We start from the raw sequence: 18,944 nt of genomic DNA, 5'->3' as shown, positions 1-18,944 counted from the left end.
TCAGTTCCTTGAAGATGCGAAGCATTATTGTCTTTCAAAAGCAATGCAACTTGTATAAGTTCATACAAGTTCATTAAAGGAAAATCAGCAATAGAGAAATCACAGATTTAACCATTTGCCCTTGCAACATGAAAACAAAAATTATGCATCATGTTTTCGAATATAAAATCCTTTGTAATATTGATCACCTTCTTTATCTTCACCAAAGACAATATCTCCTTTGGAACTTTCCCAAGAACAGCATGAAACATAAGTTTCATATAGGTATAGTCATCGTCATTATCAAACTTTTCAGCAATTCTGTATTGCGCCATGATGAACATCATCTCATTCACAGGGAAATCAAGTTGGTTCATATCTGAGTTAGCAACAACATAGCTTAGTTTCGGCTTCTTCAGAAAAGCATACATATGATTATATGCAACTTTCGCTTCGATAGTTTCATAATTTTAATGCTTACATGGATCACCCTTATCCATTCAAGGTGGATCACTCGCACGAAGTCTCATAATACTCTAAATCACCCTTTGTTTCTCCATTTCAGCTTCAACTTCGGCTTTCTTCTCTTCTTTTGATTTCTCCACAACAATCGTTTTCCCTTTGTCTTGTTTCGAAGAATCATCAACAAATTTCTTTTGTTTTGAACTACTACCACCTTCAGCTGAAGAACCAATCACAATGCCTTTGGCAATTGGCTTTGTAGTTGTCACTGTCGAACTCACCGGACCAGCAGTTGAAATTATTGGCTTTGTTGTTAGAATTTTCGTTGAGAAAACTTTTCCAACAACCTTGACCTCTTCATGTGAAACACCATCACCAAACTTTCTTTCTCCCCCTTGCACCCCTGTGACAATAGGCAGGGCATCTGTTGGTAATAAATTCGAAATCCTGAATAAACTTCTAGGACAATAACTCAGGAGTAATGAGCGAAGATGTAGCAGGCTTGACAACGAGTGCCTTCAACTCCTTTAACAAACTCATAACTTCCACAAAGCTTTGACTATCATTCATAGAAAGTTGAGTAATTTGAGGACTCAAACTTTCGTACAATTTAACAAACTTTGTGACTGCATCACAAATAATATCCATCTTCTGATTGAGAGACGCGTAGTCTTTCTGAACAATAGCAATCGTTTTCGCCATATCTTCATGAAGTTCTCGAATTTGCAAATTTACATCCTCCCTTACCTTCTTCACATCGTGAACAAACAATACATGTCGTTCCTTAGCCAACCGTCTAAAATCTTTAACTTCTCCCAGAAAATTCAAAGATTGAGACTTCACACGTAACTCATTAGTCTTATCATATTTGTCCAACTTCTCCATGATGTGTGCTTCAGATTCTTGAATCAATCCAGAACATTTGGTAATCATTATGGCTTCGACAGCTTTTAGCAGACCATCAATCTCCATACTTGACACTGAATTACTTCCCCCCATATCAGCTTGAGATTGAATAATCGAATTCAACTTCTTGTTAAGAGTCTTGAACTGCTTCATAGACATTAACATATGATCTGGAAAATTCTCTTCCTAATCATCAAATTCCAAATCATCAAAAGTACCTCCAAAACCTCCTTCGTCAAGATCAGATTCAGGTTCATCGATAGATTTGGGTGGATCAGTGGATTGAGATGAGAAAAGTGTGGTAAATGGATTTTGGATACCATGATCAAAAGTAGGTAAGTTTGTTGTGTTTGAAACAGGGATGATATAAGGAGGTAAAGAAACGGAAGTATCCATGTTAGATAATGCAGGAATACTTTGGGTTGATAATGGAAGCTCTGTATGTGAATCTCCTTCATCCATGTTGACATTTACAACCGTATCCGATACGTTTGTAGTGATGTCTGAAGTTTGAACCTTCTCAGGAACTGACTTGGTTAAGGAGACTTCGAGTGTTAAGACCCCAGTCTGCTTAGGAGTCGATGTTAGTTTGGAGATAGTAGCTTCAGGTGTTTCAGGTACTTTCTCACCTTTGGATGATTCCTCTTGAATCACCAACTTTCGTTTCTTAATCTTCTTCTTGGAAATATGCTTTTCCACATCTTCAGCTCTTTGTTTCTTTGACGAAGGAGAAACAGGAGAAGGAACCTCACGAATAAGAACCCCTTGATGATTAAGATGTGGTTTACGAACCATGGTTGGAGAAAACCTAGAAGATCCTTTTGTAGACTTTCGTGAACCACGAGCTGTCTCTTTTAATCTTTTAAAAACACTAGACTTTGATGGAATTGTTTCCTTAGCTTGTTCATCAACAACAGGCTCAACAGGCGTTATCAACACATTCGAAACTTGCTCCTCTGTCGTAAACTGTTCCTTTGTAGACTTCTTTGTCTTGGGTTCTTGCACAGGCTTCTCAGGAGTGGCCTTTGCATCCTTCTTCAACCGTCTTGATTTCTTAGATGGACCAGCATCCTCTTTTGATAACAACTTTCCTGTTTCTTCATTAGGATTAATAGTCTTCAAATACTCATGTAATATTGAGTTGGTTGGATCAACACGTTGTAACATTGCATCAGGGATTCTAGCAATGTTTGAAAACTCCTCAGCATCATCTGTAACCTCCTTTGGAAAGTGATACTTCAAGAATTTATATTTTTCTTCATCAGCTGGCACTTCAATCCCTTCCGTGTCACAAACATAATGAAGAATCAAACTCCAGTATCTTGCACATGATATTCCTTAAACCACATTGGTGTTCTCCACACTAATCTGAAATTCCTTCCACATTTGAGTAGAATAATCAACCGGAATATCAGAGTAAAGACCAGCAACCATAGCATATACCTCCATTCTCCCTTTATCCAATCCAACACCGCGACCAGTTGTACCTGCCACTAAAAAGAGTTGCACTAAGCCAAATGGAAAAAGGGTCAAGTCTTATGAGACTATGTGCTCTGATGATGGATATATCTACATTCATAATAGTGAACTTCTAATTGGGCAGCTCGAGAAGACTACTATTGGTCAGTTTTCTTTTCAAATCCTTTATAAATATCAAAAATACCCTTGTAGTTTGATGCACATGAAATTAGGGGAAGGAATGGAATGGTTGATTGATTCTAACGGAATGAAAAAAAAAGCTTTTTTTGCTTTGTCCGATGGAATAAAGGAGTGTGATTCCTTCCAATTTGTTAATCTTCATTACTTAGCCAGGGGTGTTTGTTTTTTTTTTTCAATTCCATTATGTAATGAAATGAAAAATTGCAATCTAACCCACTTTTAGTGGTGTAATTTTTAATGAAACATCTATCTAAAAAATTACTTATTTTAGTTAAAGTACAATTTGTTTTAAAAAGTAACTACAAAAGATACATTTTATTATAATCCTATTTATGTTTTGGTACACAATTTATGTTGCACATTCACTTGCCATCCCACAACTTCAACACTAAAGACATTACACCCAAATTAAATACAATGACCCATGCAGAGCATGGGTAAATATGATAGTTTTTAATAGGGATAGGCTTTGTGAATCTCATCTTTAATTGTTTTTTTTGTATATTCAACCATTCATTTTTTTTCCATGTTGTATTCATGTTTGTGTCCATGTAGTCATGGCTTGTTGGGAGCTAGAAAAATTTCTATAAAGCTTAACATGTAATCACTAATTACCACACAATCCCATCAGTTGATGGTAAAAATTAAAGAAAACAAAGTCCAACTATAATATTCAATTTTATTAATTTTTGTTATATTGGTTTCTTGGAATTAGGGAGCAATATCAATATTAAGATCATAAACAACTCTGCCACTACCATTAAAAAATTTCAGTACGCAAATTCAATTTTTGTTTGCAATCCGCTGTGATTATATTGAAGATACGAAAGCACACAAAAACTTAAACATCTAAATCTTTAATTACTAGATTACCTTTTATAATAAAAAATCAAGTTATGTTTTATAAAATCAAGTTAATATGTAGGTGTCTATGATCATTGTATTGTCATTTTGTTTTAACTTTATTTCAAATCCTTTTGGCATCATGCTAACGTTGGATCTGATGGTGCTCAAAAGGTGATTCATTTTGTTTCTTGTGTATATGGTAATAGTGTATCAAATAGAAGAGTTGAATTGTTTTTTTTTTCTATTTTTTGTTTTTTTTTTCAGATTTTAAATCTCTAGTTGGTCAAAAGCTAGATATATAATGAGATTTCATACAAGAAATTTGAATGTTAATCAAGTTGTTTATAAATTTGATTTTGCAGGTTGTGCCACTTTTGTTGAGCATCTACGATTGTTTGTGTGTTTATGGTGTTTCCAATATGAATTGTGTGACAATATTTTAATGAATATTCAGCTTTTAAGATTAGTGAACCATGTAAAAGGATTTTCAATGATGTAAATATATCTATAAAAATCTGTGTAACTGTTAAAATTAAATTTGTTGCATTAATTAATCAAAGTTTTAGGGCTTTTTCATTATTTTTAGAAATAAACCAAAATATTTGGACTTTTCTGATGATCACCTTTAAACTAATATATATATATATATATATATATATATATATATATATATATATATATATATATATATATATATATATATATATATATATATATATATATAATATGATCTAAGTTAATATGCATCATTCCATGTCTTCTTTCTTACGCTGTTTCTAGGTTCACCGTATGTTTTCATCATCGTCGTCAAACCCAACAACAAAAATCTGACACACAAGCATTATTAACTCCATCGATTTTCTAAAATCATCCATTCATAACTCTACGATCATCTTTCAACCTCCAAATGAAGAAAGGAGAAAATCCTTGTTGATTACGTGGATGCCTCTATTACCTAACCATGACTTAAACCATGGTTACAACATTCGGATGTTCCTATTATCTAACCATGACTCGAACCCTAATTCGAATCCATACACTAATAACATTGTCTATAGTGTTGTTAACAACAAAAGACGAATCCCACATGGTTAAACCGCTAATGCATTAGCTCAAGTCTTACTTGACCCTTGTTTTCTTACAAAAGGGCTTGAAAACCATGAAGAATGAACCATAGAGCTTACAAAAAATCAACATGGGTAAAAAACTCAACTCAGTATTATGTACAGAAAACCATGAAGAATGTTAACTTTAATTGTAAAAAAAAGAGTCAACGAGCTATCCATCATAATGTATTAAACTAGGGTGGATCTTTTTTAAATGAACATTTGTTATAAATTTCCCCTTAGATCATTTTTTCAATAATATTAGTTTTTTTCCTTTTCTAACTACCAAATATATATTTTCTATGCAACACATTATTATTTTAAACTTATAAAAATTAAGAAGAAAAACAAGTAAAGAAAACGAAAAACTTAGTTGTGAACTTGTGATGTTGAATCATTTTCAGAATTTTTTCCAACAACAATAATAACGATTTCTGAATCTTTTTCTAGGCTCTAAAAATAAGGATTTCAAAACTTGTGATGTTAAAGTTTTAGGTAACCTACAAAAAAATCAGAAAGAAAACACATAAATTAATTTTTTATTAGAAAACTAAATGAAAGAAGTAAAACAATAACAAATCTTATAATTTACATGAATCAAAAATCAAATTAAGTCGAATTAGAAAATAGAAATCAAAAATCAAATCGATGAGACTGCCTAGAATTTTGAAGGATGTGTGAAATCAGGTTATCAGAATCGATATATTAAGAAAGATTGAAATTATAAATCAAAAAACAGAAATTAAATTAAAAAACCAGAAGGTTGCGTAAAAAACAAGAAACGATTTATTATGAATCAATTTTTTGTTACCATTGAAAAAATTAGAATTGATTCATAGAGTCTCATGATCGCAGTCGTCATTATAGATGTCTAGAGGTGGCTGCCACACCTGTTTTTCAACGAGGTTTTGGGTGATTTTCGAGGGTTTTATGTTGGGGTTGAGGGGAGTCGACTGTTGTTGATCTTGTTTTTAATGGTCAGCCGTAAGTTAACTCGGACGAGATGGGGTAGACAAAATACGTCGACAATGGTGGCCGATTAAGGAACCGGCCAACAGTGACGGCGCTTGAACATTTGAGTTTGAGGGGCCGAAAGTAAAATATATATAAAAGTTGAAGAACAGGGAGGCACGGTCAAAGTTTTTTGTTTTGGGTCTAATATGTAAAATTTTTAATAGTAATACCTTAGTTAAAAAAACCAGGAGGGGGAGGGGGGGGGGGGGGGGGAGTTGGGGCACAACCCCCCCTCGCCCTTAAGAAGATCCATCCCCGCCGACCAAGAGGGTTTGGATCGAACCTCTTGGTGGTTCGTTCGGTGGTGATAGTGTTGAGTTTGGTTGCTAGTAAGGTTGTCCGGCGCTGTTTCTTTTTTTCCGAGATGTATGTTTCTTGTTTTTCGGCACGTGCACGAGAGAGAGAGAGAGAGAGAGAGAGAGAGAGAGAGAGAGAGAGAGAGAGAGAGAGAGAGAGAGAGAGAGAGAGAGAGAGAGAGATCCATTTTGTTTTTAGTTATTTGAAAATAAAATAAAAAGGAAATTAAATAAGGGCAGTTTAATAATTCTGAAGACGCCAAATCCGTAAAAAAACATGTTGAAAATGAGTGTTTTTACAAATTTTACGAGATTTAGACCAAATCCAGAAAAAAATACAAACCACTCCGACCATTTTTTTTTTCAATTTTGTCTATTTGTTAATAATATTTTTATGATTTACAAGTTTGGCAACTATGAAACTTTTGGTCACTTTTTTATATCGGTTAGAAAGTGTGATAGATTATATGTTTTACATCATAAAATGATATATTATTATTATTCTGACAATTTATTCTGAATAATAATATTAATACAATATTATCGGTCATGTCAATGGTTGTAAAAATAATTAAATAAAACCTTAAATATGTATAAAATATCAAATTATAGTATCATTTATTGGAAAAGGATAATAAAAAAAAGAAATATCGTTAAATCTTCCGACCCAACAGATTGTCTCATCTCTCTCGCCTCTCCCTTCCTTCCTCGTTGACCCGCCGTTTACCGGTAGACTTCCCGCGGTTCGCTCTGAAGTTTTCACTCCTCATCGTTATCGGTCGCGCTTCCGTTGGTTCGTCCGCTATTCTCGACGCTTCAGGTCTCTACTGCAGCTCTGTAAGCACGTAACTGTGAAGGCAAGCTTTTACAATTTAGTTTCACTTTCACACGTCTTTAGACAAATTTTATCTTATCAACTATAAATCACTTCATAATCTTTTGTTTGTTATTTATTAACAGTTAATTGACAATTCAATTATCTTAATTGCCTTGTTTTTTCTTTTCAATTAGGATCGTATAGAGTCGAACATGCATCTGTTTCTTTAATTCCTTTATATTTTCCCATTCACAAACACGATTTTCAACGTTTGAATCTATTTGTTCCTGAACAATGAGTTTTAATCTCATAATGAAAAAGCTTGAGTATTCGATTGTAATAATGCTAAATTTCCTGGTGATGTTCTTCTTTTGCAAAACTTTCTGATCTGTTGAAGTACTTAGGGGTGTTATATTCTTTGGATCAAAATTAGGATTTTGCTAGTGTAGAGATCCTATATCAATCGAGTAATGCTCCATTTACATACAAATGAGCTGAATTAGGTTTTGTTTGTGCTGCAACTTTGGTTAAGGGATTTCTTTGTAGATATAACACCTACAATGTTGGTCAATGGTCAACGAAACCTACCTGTGGTTTTAATCACTTTCGTCACATAATCGAGTCATCATTGACATGCTCATAGTTCGTGTTATACTTTTGGTTGTCTATACATTTTGCAATACCTTTTATATAGGATGTAAAGATGTAATAGTGTTTTGATTGAGGATTACTTGAGTGAACATTAGATGGATGTTGTTTAGAAAATATTAGGAATGTCAATGGTGGGCTAATCAGATCAAAATAAAGGTTTTGTAGGTTAATTGAATAGATTGGTTCAATATTCCCATCTCAATGTTATGGAGATTCTATATCAATACGTAGTTGTATATATGTTGGTTACTTCTGAAGCATGTGGAAAAGTTTGGAGGTGCATATGTATTGATAATTACATACTTATAAACTTTTATTTTGTAGAATCTAAGTTATAGTTGTTGATGTTTAGATTGTATTATTAGACTTAAGTTGTATAGTTATTAATGGTTTGGGTTTTCTGTAGAGACATTATGTATGAGATCCCGAGATTGAGGCAAAAGTGAGGAAAGGCGTTGGATTCAAAAGCTTTAGAACACAATACTTTCTTTTGTGAGACACAAGAGATGAACGGTGAAACCAACATTCATAACTAATGATGTTTGAAGGGAGAGTTTGAGAACTTATTGTGATACACCCACATATAAGGATAGAAACAATAATTAAATACACAAAGTCTTGGTAAAGGTGAAGGGTCATCAACCCATAACTCATAATGGTTGTACTTCATGAAATTTCCCAAGGATCTTCATCTTCTTCATCAACTCATGGTCATAAATATGACGTATTTTTAAGTTTTAGAGGGGTTGACACTCGTCATAGTTTCACCAATCACCTTTATAACGCCCTCATGAATGCCAATATCACTACCTTCTTTGATGATGAAGACATTGAAACTGGGGAAGAATTAAAACCAGATCTGGAGAGTGCCATTAAAGCATCTAGGGCTTCTGTTATTGTGTTGTCTAAGAACTATGCTTCTTCCACGTGGTGTCTTGATGAGTTGGTGTTGATCCTTGAGCAACGTAAGACATCCGACCATATTGTTATCCCTATCTTTTATCATGTTGAGCCAACACATGTTAGGAACCAACAAAGTAGCTTTGGAGATACAATGGCTAAACATAGGCACATGATGGAGGCAGAAACAAATGTAAATAAAAGAAGTCAATGGGATGAAAAGATGCTCAAATGGAATAAAGCTCTTAGAGATGTTGCTGATTTAAAAGGGAAGGATGTAAATGGCAGGTAACCACTTTCTTACCCATATTTCTATACTGCTTTGGTATTGTCTAATTAATGCATGAAAAGTCAATATCATCTTCTCCTTATCACCATATGCATTTCAATATGTTTCTTCATAATCATTAAATAGGCATATTTTTTAAGCATTTAAATGTGAATAAAGATATGTTTAAAATGAATCTAGTTTTTGCATTTATGTGATCTCATACATTAATTCATATAGGTTGGTTAAAGCATCCTGCTACATTTAACAATTTCCTATATCAGAAATAAATTCATTTAGATAAACCATTTTAATTTTTATGATGTTTACTTTTTCTTTTGTCAAAAAAAAAAAATTTGAACGGTTGTAATGTATCTATTATTTTTATATCATTCTACCTTCATGTCATATAATCTTTTATGGTGATATTTTAATGTTCTTAATGGTAAGCTGTAAACATTCACCAAAGTTATATTTTAGTTTGATGGTTTTGTAGAGACACAATGAAATTTGGTGGCTGGTTAATGAAATATTGTATTACATTGGTGGCTCTGGTCTTATTGTGGATAATAACAGGATGACAATTTTGTCCTAGCTTGCACATTAGATGATTCTACAGTTATAATTGTAAATCTGCAAATATATATGATGTGAAAAAGTTAATTAAATAATAGCTTGATATGATATAATTTTTATTTGGATCTTTGAAAAAATTAGATCTTGAATATGGCATGTAAGTTTTGGATTGTGTTTTGTGATTCTGACTAGAATAAAATTCCAGGCTAGAGGTGGAGTTTATCGATGAAGTTATTAAGGACATCTTCGGTAGATTACGCATATCCTCTATATTTCCACTGCCACAACTTATTGGGGTGGACAATTCCATTGAATTCATCACTTCATGGCTAAAAGATGCATCCTCAAATACGACAGATGTGCTCACTATTTTAGGTATGGGTGGGATCGGGAAGACTTCTTTGGCCAAGTATGTCTATGCGTTATATTCTCATGAATTTGACACAAGAAGCTTCATTGAAGATATCAGTAGGAGATGCGATAAAAAATCTAAAGGGATACTTGATGTGCAAAAACAACTCTATGATGACATTTCAAAACGAAGTTCACTTCAAGTTTATGATGATTCTACATACACCTCAATGATAGAGGATGCAGTAGCCCGTAAAAGAGTATTTCTAGTTCTTGATGATATTTGTAGTCTTGACCAATTAGATGCCTTACTTGGAAGAAAAGGTTTTCATCCTGGAAGTAAAATCGTAATAACAACAAAGGATGCATCGTTGACAGAGAGTTGTGAACTATTCAAAATGAACGGTACACTCAAGCATGCAACATACAAAATCGAAGGCTTAGTTGAAATCAAATCACAAAAGCTTTTTTGTTTTCATGCATTCATGTGCAACTATCCCAAAGCAGGTTACGAGGAGGTGTTAAAAGAGCTAGTGAAGTATTGCAAAGGACATCCAATGGCTCTTAAAGTTTTGGGTAGGTCTCTACACAATCGAGATGTAACATATTGGGAGGGGTACATAGACAGGCTAAAGAAAGAAAATGATTCCCCTATAAATAATGTCATGAGAATGAGTTTTGACTCTTTGCCATCAGAAAATGATAAGGAGTTGTTTAAGCATATTGCTTGTATTTTTGTTGGAATGGATATAGATGTTACTGTAACAATATTAGAGGCATGTGATAAAGAAACGAAAACTGGGATCACGAATCTCATTGACAGATGCCTTCTTAGTATAGGATGGAAGAATGAGTTGATGATGCATCAGTTGGTTCAAGAGATGGGAAGATTTGTTGTACGTGAAGAATCATTTTACAAGCCATGGGATCGAAGTCGATTATGGGGTCAGGATTCATTTGGAGTGTTGAAACAAAAAAATGTAAGAGGTTATGTATACTTGTTTAAAGCATTTTTTATTTCTATATATTTTATATTACATTTGAAAATTTGAATTATTTTGTATCCCATTTCTTCTTAGGGTACAGAAAATGTTATGGGCCTCACCCTTGACATGAGAATGCTTGAGAAAGAGAAGTTACATGGATCATTTGAGTTGAAAACAGATGCACTGAGTAAGATGCATAGGCTAATGCTGCTACAACTCAATTATGTGAAAATAACCGGATCTTACAAGAATTTTCCAAAAGAATTAAGATGGTTGTGTATGCATGGGTTCCCTTTGAAGTCTATACCTTCTGACTTACCGATGGAGAATCTGGTTGCTCTTGACATGTCATATAGCAGTATTGAATCATTTGGGATATTTTGTAGTTATCCACAACGACTTAATAATAAGCTAAAGGTAACTTATCTCTATTTATTACTCTTCTACGTCGAGCAGATAAAATTTACGACTATTCTAACTTATCTTTGTTTTAGCAATTGATTGGATCGTGCTCAAAAGACAAAAGGTTGCTTAAATCGTTGAAGATTCTTAATTTAAGTTTTTGTGAACAACTTCGTAGTCTTGGTGGCTTCGAGCATCTACCAAAACTGGAGACCTTGATACTTAGAGGATGCTTTGGTTTGCTTGAGGTTTGCGAATCAATTGAGCTGTGTGATGAACTTGTCCTTGTTGACCTAAGCTATTGCAACAAGCTTAGAAAACTTTCAAGAATCATAGGCATGTTAAAGAAGGTTAAAACATTCTTGCTAAACGGATGTAATCTCGGTGAATCTCGAATCAAGATTAGGGATATGGATTCAAGGAAAAAGCTCAAGGGTGATAGCATTTCATTAAACACAAAAATGTCTTCCTCCTCCATTCTCAAGGCCATACCAAGTGATCAGAAGTTCTTTACGATTCATTTACCGAGATCTTTAGTAGAGCTGTCACTTGAAAATAATAATTTGTCTACCGAATCCTTTCCCATGGACTTCAGTTGCCTATCCATGTTAGAGGCTTTATATTTAGATAACAATCCTATTGTTTCCATGCCCAACTGTGTGAGAAACCTTCCTAGGATTGAGTTTCTTTCTATGAATAACTGTAACATGTTGACGTCCGTTGAGCATCTTCCACATATACTAGAAGTTTTGATCCTTGTTACTTTTTATCCCGAGCAACATTCACTACGGAAAGTTGTATTTGATCCAGAAATGTCCCCACTTAGGATTTTATCAAGGTACACACAGTGTGTTCTTTCGTCGTTTGAATTTGAAGGGATAATCAAAATCCAACCAATGACAGGTGTTGAGGGAAGGGTATTACGTAGTTTGGGCTGGTCTAAGCTACACTTCCTTAACAAACAAATCCGAGTTTGCTCTGATACAGTATTTAGAGGATCAGAGGAATCTGAAATTCAGGTTTGCTCTAAGTTAACAATCTTCCTTTGTGTAAATATGTATGTATATATAATTATTTTGGTAATTAATGAAGGTGGTTGTATTTGGCAGATGTATTATGAATTTGGAATATTCAGCACAATTTATGGAGGCCAAGAGATGCCGAATTGGATTACTGATAGAAACCCGGGGTCATCTATATCATTTACCATCCCATCATCTCCTAGCAAGCTCAGAGGATTGAATTTCAGCTATGTGCAGATGGCATTGGATGTTAATGACAAACATTTGCCAATGATCAAAATTCGTAATATAACAAAGAACCTCACCTGGATATACCAACATTACATTGAAACTGTCAATGTGGGTGAAGAGTGTTTCACATTTTCAAGCCATTGGATGTTTGGGATGGATGAGATGGCATGTGGTGACAAAATTAATATTACCCTGTGGTATAAACGATTTTTTAATGATAATAAACCAGTTACTAAGGAGTGTGGGGTTAATATTATGTATGATAATGGAGACAAGGATGAAGAAGAAGAAGATGCACTGGATTATTACAAGTCATGGAATCACATTATTGGTGGAGATTTGACCGGATTTCAGACAACAACAGGAGAATACATACTGCACACTTGTAGTTTTACGCGGAATGGCTTTGAATTAAATGGATTTATTCATCAACTGGTTGATTATGGTTCCAAATATAAAGGTAGATGCCATAACCAATTCTTTTTGTCATGTTTGTTATTATTTTATCTAATATCAGACTTGGATTTTTTATTTATTTATTGATTTTTTAATCTTTTTAACGAGGAATACTTGTCTATTCACATAATAACATCCGCATGTTAAAACAACAATTTGTGCAAATGGATGTATGTGAATAGTAATTAATGTATTACTTTATATCTTTTATCATCAGATGAGTACATGTGGTTTAGAGCTTTATCTCAAAAGAAGTCTGGCATACTTGGTGACGCACGTGAGGTGTACTTCTGACACCCAAATATTGGTATTACGATTTTTTTCTTATAGCATCTGTAAAAACCATGTAATCTTAATTTCATTTTGAGTCACTTACACTGTACTCTAAGTTCAAAATCTGTAAGGTTGATGATTAATCACCATTCCTTCTACTTGTGACGATGGTATATGCAAGCAGTATGCATAAATGTGGTTGAGTTACATATAAAGATATGTCAGTTTCAATAGATATTCTCATGTCTTCTATGTCAACAATAAACTACCACACTTTAGAAGCTTTTGGTACAAAGAACATATACGTTCCGAAATGTAGCCTAAGTTGTACGTAGATTAATGTAGCACAATAGGACATGTCAAATTATATTATTGCATAACAATGTCCAAAAATATTGTCAGAAATCTTCATGTCTAACTAGTATAATACATGTAAAAACAAAATGAAATTTTAGGATTTTAACATCCCTAGAAATAAGCTGTCAGGAATTATCTTTTAAAGATAACTAGGAAATATGGCTTTTTGCTCCTTCAAACACCTAGGGTAAAACTATAGAAGAATTTGGGAGAAAGTATGTTTCTCCTTCGCTTCTAGTTGAGGAATTTGTATATTGAATCTGATAATTGCAATAAACTTTGAGTAAAAATTGATTTAAGCTGTTCTGTATGTTCTCTTTTACAAACATAATAATATCTTCAGTGTAATTGAAAATTATGCCAACTATATAAATATGCTTTTTGAAAATTGATGCTTGGGTAAGATGTGTACACTAATGCTACTGCAACACCATCATGTGCAACTCAATGAGTTCATCAAATGGTTGTGCGTGAATGGCTTTGTTTTAGGCGATATTTGATTTTTTTTACTGTGCAAACATCTAAGGAAAACCTTTTATACATTATTACTTCTACTTACATCATTCTAAAAACAAAGAAAACAGGGGAAAACAGAGGAATTCTGGACTTGTTCTTTACCAGCCTAAATTAAATAGAAAGATAACATCATATTTCCTAAGTATAGTTACATGTCCTACACATATGGCAAAATCCAATTGCAATGTTACTATACATACGAATACTGTGTGTTTTTTATATGCTCCAGAAAACTCTGCTGACTTTAACTTTGACATGCTCATTTGGAGTGTGATTTTAAACATATCTATGCAGAATCTAGCTGCCCAGGTTACACACCTTTTCACTATTTCAAAACTCTTGATATGTCTTATAGGAACCCACAAAAATTTAGAAGAGCTGTTGGAAAAATGGGTTTTGCCCATTTTTGAACACAAATTTCGATACGTGTATGAAACAGAAATGGAAATATATCTTTATATTTGTGTTCAACCTGCGATACCTTTACTTTTGTACGTGTATGAAACAGAAATGGAAATATATCTTTATATTTGTGTTCAACCTGCGATACCTTTACTTTTGTATATTACACGCCTAAAGCTGACAATAGATGAAAGAGAACTTAGATGAAAGTTGAGGGATTGAATACGTTAGTAAACCGGAATTAAAGGTTTTTATTGTTTCAATTGGTTTTTTAAACCTTATTAAACACAACATTAAACATTGATGTCGGTTACAATCTTTGTGTTTAATGTGGTTGCCGGTTACAATCTATGCCCTTAACGTGTTTGTAGATTACAATCGTATAATTAAGGGGCACTAATGGGTAGTTGTATAAATACAACATTTATGTTATCTTTTGAGACATACGAACATACCAAAAAGAGATAGACACTCTCATAATCTTTTATGCTGTTGTGAAGCTAGTTCCGGCTTTCGTACCAAAATAAACGGACCTTGTTGAGGTCGGTGGTCTTGAAGGGATTATTTAAGGAAACTGTGTGTGTCAAACAGAGACCTTGGTCTTTCTATTTTCTTATTTGTTTTTGTTCACCAGTTCTATGATCTTAAAACAACTTCATTATGCTAACACAATGAACATAGAAATCATGTTTATGGCTTGTAAGTGGGCCTTTGGCTTTGCGGGATATATACAGTAAAGTCCCAATATTTTGCATAGACATGAGATAATATTGTGGGATATATACAGTAAAGTCCCAATATTTTCATCGATTTGACAAGAAAGTCCTAAACTTTATTTTTTTGACAGTAAAGTCCAAATTACCGGCAATTTTTTACACTTTTACCCTTTTTTCCCGGTTAGCCGGTAATTAGGACTTTTTTGTCAACACAATAAAGTTTAGGACTTTTTTGTCAAATCATCAATTAGGATTTACTGTAAAAAAAATAAAGTTTAGGACTTTTTTGTCAAATCGTTGAAAATATTGGGACTTTAGTGTATACATAATTTTTTTTGTTAGAAATTTAATGGTATGATACTCTTTAAGCATAAAAGTTATTGAAATCTTCTCTAATCAGCTAGATCGTATTGAAATCCTTTACGTTTGCTTCTTATTAAATCGTTTTTTTAATCTCAACAAACAGACATTGAAAAAAATTGAGATAATCAAGAAAAAAAGAAAGAACCAGGGTTGTGTTGGCTTTTTGCAGTCTCAAAAATGGAGAAATTAGAAACCTAAAAAAACGAAATTGCCCTGGCTTTATACAAACACAAACAACACATGCCTAGTCAAAAGGGTGTGAATGTGGAGAGTGGAAAGAAGGGCAATTTCGTTTTTTTTTGGTTTCTTAAAAAGTATCATACCATTAAATTTCTAACCAAAAAAAATTATATATACACTAAAGTCCCAATATTTTCAACGATTTGACAAAAAAGTCATAAAATTTATTTTTTTGACAGTAAAGTCTTAATTGACGATTTGACAAGAAAGTCCTAAACTTTATTTTTTTTGACATAAAAAAGTCCTAATTACCGGCTAACCGGGAAAAAAGGGTAAAAGTGTCAAAAACTGCCGGTAATTTGGACTTTACTGTCAATAAAATAATGTTTACGACTTTCTTGTCAAATCGATGAAAATATTGGGACTTTACTGTATATATCCCTAATATTGTTGAACACTGATATTGAAATTAGAGGGGGGGGGGTGAATAAAGGAACCAAATTGGGGACAAAAAAGGTGGTATCGACGAATCGTTACGAAACATATTCCTTGTTGGTTTACTTTAACAAGTAGCATGCATTTTTCTTTGATTGAATTTTGGGGTGAGGTTGTTGGAATCCATTTTCTTGTAAAAATGAATGAATGAGAGAAACAATAGAAGATAGTATGAGACTAAAGGTTAAAATTGGTTGATATTTATAAAGTGATTAATAGTTTCAAAAGTAGACCGTTAGGTTTAAAAAATATAAAAAGATAATTATTTTTAAATTTATACCATTGAAAGAGGAGAAGAAATGCAGAGAGAGTGGTGGTTGGCCCTTGCTTAGTGTCTCCTCACACCCTAACAACATCTGACGATGTAGTAATCCAAATGCGGTGAAATGTCCTGCTCACCCCTACTGCACCATACGATGAGGGTATACCCTCCGGCCTAAAAAACATAGCATGCCTTTCATACCCATACTACAGTTCCATGTCGCTAAATTTGATCGTAGGAATAGTGTACCGAACATTTGATGAATATATATATATATATATATATATATATATATATATATATATATATATATATATATATATATATATATATATATATATATATATATATATATATATATATATATATATATATATATATATAGGGGATGGTTCAAATGAAGACAGTAAATAAAGTGAGGACGTGAAGACACTACTTTTATGTTATTATTCTGTTAAGAATTTTACATATATGTTCTATTGTTGTAATTCTAATGTGAATATTTGGCGTATGATTATTCATATATTTATTTGTAGTAAGTTATAATATTAATATTAAAATATGATTATTCATATATTAATTACCGAATAAAGACATAAGACAGTATATAGAAGATTAATGGTAGAATAATAACATAAAAGTAGTGTCTTCACGTCGTCACTTTATTTACTGTTTTCATTTGAACTTATATATATATATATATATATATATATATATATATATATATATATATATATATATATATATATATATATATATATTGGAGTAAGATCAATTGAGAACACCAAAAAGGTTAAAAACGCGAGAAGACATATGGCCCATTTAAATATTTAAATCTAAGGCTATTATCAAACGGGTAATTTATGTTAATTCTAAAACTATTGGTAGTAAAGTGTAACCTTTAAAATGACATAAGGGTATAACAGTAATTGAAACTTTAGGTCAATCCTATAATTTCTCATTCCCACACTTATTTCCATTAAAGACTGTCGTCTCCCTATTCATCCCCCTCTCAAACGATTTTCGTAGCCCTAATCGTGAGAACACCAATCTCCAACGCCGCCTCCTCCTTCAGTTGCGCTAGCCCCGAAATTCACTGAAGCCGCTTATCCACACAAGTAGTGTCACAATCAGTCGTGATCAGACTCTTGTCGTCGTTGTTGTCTTCTGCTAGCTGTCAAACTCACCTCGCCAGAGCACAAGAACCAGAAAACATTCCATCACTGACATGAAAGGTCTCTTCATGTCAAAACCTAAGACGATCTAGATTAAGGCGTGGAGAAATTATCGGTAGGAAGAGGGAAAAGCAATTGGTCCCACCAGGTTTGGGAATCATATTCTTACGGCGAATGCATGTATAAAATTAAGTAAATATATAGGTTGTGCAATTCTTACTTTTTAATTTTTAGTGGTGTTAGTGATTGACTTTTTAAAATAGGGACATGAAAGCTTTTGAAATTTGACTAAAATATCTTTATTGAAACAGATTCGTAGGAAAAGTTTGCCCAGGAAGCTATTTGATGAATTTTTCATATAAAGATATTATTCATTGAACTTAATGATATATATGTATTTTAATATGGATTTTTCTGAAGGTCCTTTGGAATTGTTTGAGAAGATAAAATGCAAAGAATTTGACCTACAGCAGAATGAAAATTTGTATTATATTTTGGTTTATTCATCTATGAAGAATTTGACCTACAGCAGAATGAAAATTTGTATTATATTTTGGTTTATTCATCTATGATAGGATGTACATTTAATTATGAAGAAATGTTAATCTTTATATTATTTTTATTTTGAAAAATTGTATTATATTTTGGTTTATTCATCTATGATATGTTTATTCATCTTGTATGATTACATATATTCGGTTGAATGATTAATTCATCAATTTTTTTTGATATATTGGTAAAAAATATAAAAAATAAAAAACATTTTTTTAAACATGGTAAAAATGTTTTTTTAATAATCTTATTAATTAAAAATAGATTAAACTCATTTCTAATATTTAGGTAAAAAAATCAATTAATTAGATAGCATCCCATGATTGTAGGATTTAGTTAACTATCCATATTTAGTTATATTGTAAAATTCCTTTTAAGCCCTTATGGAATGACTGGTCTACAATTGTTCTCATGTTTTCAACATTTTAGGTGTTCTCATTTGATCCTCTCCCTATATATATATATATATATATATATATATATATATATATATATATATATATATATATATATATATATATATATATATATATATATATATATATGGTTGAGTATTTGTGAGAACTAAAAAAATGTGTGAACTTGAGAAATCATAATCACCTCATCATTTTTCAACACCAAAAGCATCAATCTTCTCCAAATGTTGCGTCTAAGCCATATCTAGGGTAAAAAAAAAAGATTTGACAATTCTTTTTTATTTATTTTCAAAATTTGCTTGTATGCAC

The 18,944-nt window shown here is 32.6% G+C and overlaps 1 protein-coding gene across 2 annotated transcripts; it reads left to right on the top strand.

Annotated features, from left to right (window-relative positions):
• Positions 1 to 6,935: 6,935 nt before the first annotated feature.
• LOC145164212 (disease resistance protein RPV1-like) lies at positions 6,936 to 13,374 on the top strand. Of its 2 annotated transcripts, XM_079082943.1 has the most exons (7): positions 6,936 to 7,105; positions 8,143 to 8,924; positions 9,686 to 10,811; positions 10,911 to 11,234; positions 11,312 to 12,238; positions 12,329 to 12,932; positions 13,146 to 13,374. In XM_079082943.1, exons 2-7 carry the CDS (start codon positions 8,392 to 8,394, stop codon positions 13,220 to 13,222), a joined length of 3,591 nt encoding a protein of 1,196 aa, XP_078939069.1. In that variant the 5' UTR covers positions 6,936 to 7,105; positions 8,143 to 8,391; the 3' UTR covers positions 13,223 to 13,374. The 2 variants fall into 2 exon arrangements, with proteins under 2 accessions (XP_078939069.1, XP_078939064.1); XM_079082938.1 differs by having other exon boundaries at positions 6,936 to 8,924.
• Positions 13,375 to 18,944: the final 5,570 nt, after the last annotated feature.

This window comes from Lactuca virosa, chromosome 1 (genome assembly GCF_052849685.1).
Source record: "Lactuca virosa cultivar CGN04683 chromosome 1, Lactuca_virosa_CGN04683_v6, whole genome shotgun sequence".
Taxonomy (NCBI): domain Eukaryota; kingdom Viridiplantae; phylum Streptophyta; class Magnoliopsida; order Asterales; family Asteraceae; genus Lactuca; species Lactuca virosa.
This window is presented reverse-complemented; position numbering and strand designations above follow the sequence as displayed.

Coding starts and splice junctions, on each gene's coding strand:
- LOC145164212 (XM_079082943.1), top strand. CDS start 8,392: ATGGTTGTACTTCATGAAATTTCCCAAGGATCTTCATCTTCTTCATCA. Junction 8,925..9,685: donor GGGAAGGATGTAAATGGCAG/GTAACCACTTTC, acceptor ATAAAATTCCAG/GCTAGAGGTGGAGTTTATCG. Junction 11,235..11,311: donor GACTTAATAATAAGCTAAAG/GTAACTTATCTC, acceptor TCTTTGTTTTAG/CAATTGATTGGATCGTGCTC.